The following is a 7896-nucleotide window of genomic DNA, read 5'->3' as shown; positions in this document are numbered from 1 at the left end:
AAAGTGACGCTCCAACTAATATGCATTGTATATAAGAATGTCTAATATGGAGCCCATATTATGAAATAGCCACCTCTCTCAGTGTTCTCCGGTTCTTATCCAAAGTGCATTCTCACGTGTTAAGCAGAAGATGAGTGTTGTGTGACTGGCCAAATGCTCACAAAGCTCTCTGCTTAGAATTAAATGGGCTTTCTCTCTGTGTGATGCTTTATTAATAGTGCAAAGCTAATACCCTTACCAGTTCCAGAAATTACTGGAAATTCGGGGATGGGGCCTGGGGAGAGGGAGCAGATCACAGCAGGGTTTCATGCTACAGGAGGAGTAATTTTCTCCTGGGGAACTGATCTTTCTTGACTGGAAGCCAGTTATAAGACTGGGAAATCTCTAGGTCCCACCTGGAGCCTGGCAACCAGCTCCACCAAACACTTTGAAATAGGATTTAGAGCAGACCTCTTAATGACTGCTCTGGCTAATCCCCAAACTCCCCCGGGTTGAGCTTTTGAACTAGGCTGCTTCCAGAATTACCTCCTACAGTTGCCAACATCCAGGTGGAGGCTGGGGGGGGGGCTGGAATTACAGCTGATCTGCAGGCTTTGTAAATTAAAGGTAAAGGTAAAGGGTCATGTCTGACCCTTGGGGTGACGCCCTCCAGCGTTTTCATGGCAGACTCAATACGGGGTGGTTTGCCAGTGCCTTCCCCAGTCATTACCATTTACCCCCCAGCAAGCTGGGTACTCATTTTACCGACCTCGGAAGGATGGAAGGCTGAGTCAACCTTGAGCCGGCTGCTGGGATCGAACTCCCAGCCTCATGGGCAAAGCTTTCAGACGGCTGCCTTACCACTCTGCGCCACAAGAGGCTCTTAAATTTCTTATTTCTTATTCATTTATTTGAAGCATTTATTTTCCTCCTGGAAATGGCTTTACAGCAGGGGTAGTCAAACTGCGGCCCTCCAGATGTCCATGGACTACAATTCCCAGGAGCCCCTGCCAGCAAATGCTGGCAGGGGCTCCTGGGAATTGTAGTCCATGGACATCTGGAGGGCCGCAGTTTGACTACCCCTGCTTTACAGCATTATGCCCCACAAAGTGGCCTAATGGTTAAGAGCAGGTTCGATGAGCCGCTCCTCCACACGCAGCCAACTGGGTAACCTTGGGCTAGTCACAGATTTTGTTTTGCTGTACATATTTGTTGTTGGATTAGTGCTCGCTTCACCCGCACACCTCCAGGTCTTGGCAGGCCCGGAGATGGCAACCCCGCCATCTCCTCTTCCTCCTTCGCCTCACAGGACTTCAATTTTCCCGCCTAAAAAGCCGTCGACGTTCCAACCCCCGCGGAGGCGAGGCTAAGTTGCTGCGCACGCGCGGCCTCCCAGGCCCGCGCCCTTCGGGTGGGCGGAGCTAGCGACCCGGAGGCTCACATTTGGCGCGCGCTGAGCCGCTCTCATTGTCCCGGGATCGCCAGCGGCGTTTGCAAGCAGGCTCGGCAGCAGAGCGCCGCGCGCAGGTGCGTTTTGGGGTTTTGCACAAGGGGGGAAGGGAGGAGGAAGGCGTTGCCCCTGGCTCCTACAGCTGCTTGCGAGTAGGGATTTTGACTTTTTTAAGGTAGTTTCTTGGGAGGAGGGGGGGGAGTCCAGGGCTAAGCCGTTTCAGGGGGTGTTTTTTGCTCGGCGTTTTGCTTGCAGTGCAAATGCTCGAAAGCGAAGAGCAGAGGAGAGCAGCCGAAGTGAGCAGAGGGGCGAGCGCTCCTCCGACGAGTTAAGCCCCCAAGGCGACGAATAGCAGGAGGGGGCTAGGAAAGGGGTTGACCTATTACTCTTACGTGGGCTTTTAGTACTCTTTTTGTATTGCTTTTAAATGTTTTTAGCCGGCCCAAGCTAGCAGGAATGGCGTGGTGTGTGTGTATACACACACACATACATACACACACGCTTTGGGTTGGGTGGAGGTGGGGGCTTAAGGCATAATTATAAGGAAGCAAAAGAAGAGTTGGTTTTTATGCCCCACTTTTCACTACTTGAAGGAGTCTCCAAGTGGCTTACAATCACCTACACTTCCTCTCCCCACAATGGACACCCTGTGAGGCTGGGTGAGCTCTAACAGAACTGTGACTATCCTAAGGTGACCAGATTTTAACATTAGTAAAGCGGGACACCATTGAGTGGGGGTTTCTTGATTAAAAATTTGGTCTATATGGAGCAACAAAAAGTTTAATAGAATGCAAAAATGGTGATATATATATTTTTTATTTCAACATAAGTACAATTTGCCAGGTACCCCCAGTTGTCTCTCCAAAAGTAGGACAATCTGGTCACCTTAAACTATCCCAAGGTCACCCAGCTGGCTGCATGTGGTGGAGCGGGGAATCCACCCTGGCTCTCCAAATTAGAAGCCACTGGTTCTCAAGTAGCTACCAAGCTGGTCTAGAGATAAAGGGCATGAGGAAAAGGGTGTGAAGCCATGTACCTAAACTGATTCGGGATCTGTAAATGGAAATTCTATTTATTAACCATGCTTATGATCGTGTACCCAGTGAGACACGCAGTTCAATCTGCTTTCTCCCTGGGGAGATTCCAGATAGATACCTTTTGAAAAATGGGCCTAGCGTACAACAAGAATAGCAGATTGCAGACCCAGGAAATGTAAGGGCATTCTACTTAAGTAAGGATTTTTACCCCCTGGTTGAAAAAAAGTTTAATGCTTGTATATGTAACTGTGTTTATTTAGAGTCCAGTAGCACCTTTAAGACCAACAAAAATTTATTCAAGGCGCGAGCTTTTGAGAGCTTATTTAGTGTGTTTATTTATTTATTGTATTTATATACTGCCCTCCCCGAAGGTTCAGGGCGGTTTACATAGAACAAGAAAACAATACAGGTAACATCTCCTGTTATTGTATTAGCCTCTGGTGAAGAACACACGTTTTTTGTACTTATGGTGTACACGCTTGGGTGAATCGTGTGTGACCTATAGGGAAGTGTTCCCTTTTTACGTTTTTTAAAATAATTAATAATTTAATTACCTTGAGCCCTATTTAATATATTTATTTATACTTTTGGGTCTCTCAATCTTTTTGGTTCACACTTGCTTTTCAGGCTGGGCTTCTGTTTCCCCATTTTCTGTTGTTTGGTAAAAGGAGACTGCCTTGACCTGGATGGGCTGGGACTGCCCCATCTTGTCAGATCTAAGAAGCTGACTAGGGTCAGTCCTGGTCAGTATTTAGATGGGAAAACTTCAAAGAACCCCAGGGGGCTGTGATGCCGAGGCAGGCAACGGCCAACCACCTCTGAACTCCTGTCTTGAAAAATCCTCAGGTTGCTGTAAATCAAACTGGAGAGTCAGTTTGGTGTAGTGGTTAGGAGTGTGAACTTCTAATCTGGCATGCCAGGTTCGATTCTGCGCTCCCCCACATGCAGCCAGCTGGGTGAGGCTAGTCACAGCACTGATAAAGATGTTCTGACCAAGCAGTGATATCAGGGCTCTCTCAGCCTCACCCACCTCACAGGGTGTCTGTTGTGGGGAGAGGAATGGGAAGGCGACTGTAAGCCGCTTTGAGCCTCCTTCGGGTAGGGAACAGCGGCATATAAGAACCAGTTCTTCTAATGTGAGGGTCTCATGGAACTTCTATGTTCAGAGGCAGTATATCTGTATGCCTGAAACTTGGGGAAAGCAAGCATCAAGGGAGTCCAGTGGTTTTACTAGCCTGCTTGTAGGCTGGTTGCTGTTGGATGCTTCGGAAAACAGATCTCTAGTCCGTGCTCCTTGATCCGAGGACCAAATCCCTAAATACTTATTTATTTGATTTATATCCGGTCCCATGTTTACGGTCTTGGAGTGGCTAACAACGCAGCTAAAAATACAACTTAAGTATGTTAAAAAACATAATTGGATCTAATAATAAAACTTATCAATAAAACCTGATTTGTCTTCTGTCTTCCCCATTCCTTTGGCTAATATTTGCTCGGAGATGCTCTTTTGGGGATTTTTGCCTTGGACAAATCTCTCCCACTGTAGTTAGCTGGATCTTTGCAGGAGGAAGGGGTGGTGATATGCCCCGGCATGCCTCAACCCGGTGATTCACTCTGTTCTGTGAGTGGCATTTCGGTTTCGATCTGTTCAGCTGTGGGGTTTCCTTTTTTAGCACGATGGGTGGTAACAGATGAGCGAAGAGGAAAAAGTTGTGAAAAACAGTGCAATGCCATTTGCTAGGCCCAGCCAGATTGCCCGAAAACTTTGTACGAGGGTAAAAAGATCCCCAAATGTCAAAACGGCGACCAGCAATGGGAAAGCAGAGTTTTCAGGCTATGTTTTTTTTTGCCCTGATTTTACAAACATCCTCTGTGACATGCAAGTGAGCATGGGTGGTGTCCGGTTACAGCACATACATTCTCTGGGAAGAAGTGTTTTTGTTGCCTGCTGCTCTTTGTCCTCTCAGGATTCATGGGGGAGAGGGAAAAGACCACGGTGCAGGGAGAAACGAAACTTTATTTCACTTGAGGATCCCTGTGCATTTTGCATGCAGCTTCATCAGTGAACCTATAACAGCTGCTACAAAACCTTGACGGCTGTGGGAAGGTTTCCCAAAGGGGTGGGAGTTAATTGATTTTGAATATTTTTGAAAATTAGTAAAGCATTGATCTGGTGATATGACCATAGATGTTCCTGTTGGCTGCTTCCTTAAGGCAGCTAACAATGGGCCTAGATGGGGAGGGGAGGGGCCCCAGATGGGAGTGGGCACTGCTGTGCTTTCCACCTGTATTCTACGTTAGCGGTCCCCAACCTTTCTCAGGTCAGGGACCGCCTCCGGGGTGAAGGGAGAGCCGATGGCCCGGGGGCTGTGCACATGCACGTTTGCGTCACCGGCGGGGGGAGGCAGGCGCGGCTGCCAGTGGCCCGGCACCGGGCCGCGGACCAGGGGTTGATGACCCCTGTTCTACGTGATTGTGCCGCCTCTGGGGTTTCTCGAAGTGTGAAGGATGTTTTAGGGGCCTCTCAATGGCAAAAAAGTTGAGAAAGGCCGTGTTAGAGGTTCTTGCTACAGATGTCTTAACACATCCAGAATTCTCTTGCTTCATGGCCAAATCCTGGTTATTGTATCTGTATATCCGTTCAGTAGAACGAACAAAGGCCTCAGCCACTTAAAAGACTCACTGGTCTGATCTAGAAGGTGTCCTTTCTGGTTGTGGTCAGCTATTTACCTTTTTCATTGTTGTGTCCTTGCAGAAAAAGAACCCCCCCCCAAACTAAACAATGGGCAGGCCCAGAAAAAACGCAGATGTGTCCTCGCCCCAGCCTGCTGCCGCAGCGCCAAAAGCAGCCCCAGCGGCCCCTCGATCTTCAGCCTCGTCCAAGGCAACCCCGGCTAGTGCTCCAGCGGCAAAGAGCGAAGGTGGCCGACGTGGACAGGGGGAGAAGCCAGCCTCTGTCCCAAGCACTGCTGCGAGAGGGAAAAGTGGCCAGGCCAGGCCCGCACCTGCAGCCGCCAGCGGTCAAGGAGACGTGAAGAGCAGCCGTGGCGCCAGAGCCAAGACCGCCACTCCCGGAAGCGGAAAATCGCATGCTGCCAGCGACTCTGGAGATAGCCACGCAAGCCCCTTGCAGTCTGCTATCAAAAAGCAAAGCAAGGCCAGTGAGTTTTCCCCTCCGCTGAATGTGGAGGAAATAGAGAGCAAGACGCGAGGTCAGCGGACGAACCCCGAGTGGCACAAAATGCGGGAGAACCGCATCACCGCTTCGATCGCCCCTAAGATTGCCAACAGTAAGTTTGTTAACGGGCGGAGCTGCGAGGTGCCCCAGTCCTACCTTAAAGCTGTTGTGAACTCGGGGTCTGGCGGTATGACCCCAGCCATGTCCTGGGGCGTCCAGAACGAGAAGAAAGCCGTAGAAGCCTACGAAGCCATCAAGTCCAGCGAGAGCAGGAAGCCGGTGAAGGTTGACGATTGCGGGCTCTTTGTTGACAAGGGGAAGAAGTGGCTCGCTGCCAGCCCCGACGGGATTGTCCGGGAAGCCGGCACCGGGAAAAAACTAGCCATCTTGGAAGTCAAGTGTCCGTATAAACACAGGAACAAGACGGTGACAGATGCCTGCAAGGATAAAACCTTCTGCCTGGAGAAGGAGGGCGAGGCCTACACGCTGAAGAAAGAGCACCCATACTACACCCAGGTGCAGTGCCAGATGGGGGTGACGGGCCTCAAGAAAGCCGACTTGGTTGTTCACACGAACAAAGAGACAGCCATTGCCCCCGTGGAGTTTGATCCCATTTTCTGGAACAACACTGTGCCCAAGCTGGAGAAGTTCTACACGGATGCCGTCGTCCCATACCTGGAGCAGAAGGAACAGGCTGCGGCTTGGGCGAAAGAGGAATGAAGCGTCGGGGAAGTCCGAGCTTCTGGACTCTCTGAAAGACGTGCCTTCTGCCAGTAACCCTTCACTCTCTCTTCTGGTTTTCCCCACCTGGGGTTCGAGAAATGGTTCCTTGCATCCCTGTGCCTAGAAACAGGCTTGCAAATGGTGCTTTTGGGTCCTGCCACACCTGTCTTCCGTGTCTCCTTGCAGACTACCAGCTGGGTGAAAGAGCAATGTCCATCTTTTCTCCAGGCATCTAGGGAAAAAAAGGCTAGATCAGGTCAGAGGACTTGAAGCTGCCGGTGTTTTCTTGCTATGAAGGATGCTGCTGCCCCAGTCAGGCATCCTGACCTCTGAAAACACAGATGTCCATGGACTACAGTTCCCTTGAGCCCGTTAGCAGGGATTTGTAGTCCATGGATATCTGGAGAGCCACAGTTTGGCTACCTCTGCATCTAGAAGCAAGTTATCATTGTGCTTTCAGGCCCTCAGAAGAATCAATGGACGCTCCCTGTTGGCACAGGAATAACAAATTGCAGCTTTCCAAGTAGGGCCTTTCTGATCTCCTTTCCTCCTTTTTTTAAAAAAGGTCAGAGTCCACGCAGTCTGAAAACACCAGAACCTCACCGGGCCTGTGGAAGTCTTTTGGTATTCCATAAAAAGCCCACGCTTGATTTCTTGTGATCAGAACAGGATGGCTGGCTGGGAGGTTGAAGAGCTGGCGTATGGAGAAGATCCAAGGCAAAGCTGCAGTTTGTATACAGGGGAGCAACCCTGAAGTCTGATGACCTCACGCCTAAATCAATTTGCAGCGGAGTAGGCTGCTCCAGTTGCTGGGACCGCTCTAAGCTTTGGAGTAATTTTTTGTGTGGCGCTTTATGTTCTTGCACATTTCAACATTTATTTTTTGCACAGTTGTCCCATTTAAGAGTTACTTTTTTCCCCCCCAGTGCCCTGGAATAGGTAACTCAGCCCCTGATTTGGTTTGCCACTGGGGAAAACAAAAAGATTTTGTTTAGCTTTAGAAAAAAATCAGCTTTTTTGTTTTGAGAATTGCTACTTTGTTTAGGAAAAAAAAACACTTTAAGTTTACTATGTTTGTTCAGAGGGCAAAACCAGCTGGCCAGGTAGTATGCTGTGATTGTTTTGGTTTGGCTGTGACTTCTGTAGAGCAAAGGAGAAAAATACACAAAAAAGTAAAATTAAATTTTTGCTGAAGTGTGTGTCGTCTGTGGTTCATTGGAGCAGAAAAGAGGATGGGAACAGGCTAGCAGAGGCAAGTGGTCCAAGTTGGAATGAAGTGGACGGGGAAGTCAAGGGATGGAAATGGTTAAATCCAGGGTCCCCAATGTGGTGCCCGTGGGCACAGCTTACACCTTCGCTGTGCTTGCCACACGCTTTTAGAAAGTAGAAAATTTGCCCGGCAGGGTTTCTGATTGACTGCAGATTCAAAGGCATCCTGTTCTTAGAGTTTGTGGGTGATCTATCGAAGAGAGACTCTTACAACTTAATCTTTACCCTGGCTGCATGATGTTTTGATGTTGGCTCCGCCT

At 49.3% G+C, this 7896-nt stretch overlaps 1 protein-coding gene across 1 annotated transcript; it reads left to right on the top strand.

Annotated features, from left to right (window-relative positions):
• Window positions 1–1350: 1350 nt before the first annotated feature.
• Window positions 1351–7561, top strand: LOC143842901 (uncharacterized). The gene is made up of 2 exons (XM_077348208.1): window positions 1351–1506; window positions 5222–7561. The coding sequence occupies exon 2, from the start codon at window positions 5249–5251 to the stop codon at window positions 6362–6364; it is 1116 nt and encodes a 371-aa protein (XP_077204323.1). The 5' UTR covers window positions 1351–1506; window positions 5222–5248; the 3' UTR covers window positions 6365–7561.
• Window positions 7562–7896: the final 335 nt, after the last annotated feature.

This window comes from Paroedura picta, chromosome 8 (genome assembly GCF_049243985.1).
Source record: "Paroedura picta isolate Pp20150507F chromosome 8, Ppicta_v3.0, whole genome shotgun sequence".
In the NCBI taxonomy this organism is placed as follows: Eukaryota; Metazoa; Chordata; class Lepidosauria; order Squamata; family Gekkonidae; genus Paroedura; species Paroedura picta.
The sequence above is the reverse complement of the archived record's forward strand: the minus strand, read 5'-3'. Positions and strand labels throughout refer to the sequence as shown.

Coding starts and splice junctions, on each gene's coding strand:
- LOC143842901 (XM_077348208.1), top strand. CDS start 5,249: ATGGGCAGGCCCAGAAAAAACGCAGATGTGTCCTCGCCCCAGCCTGCT.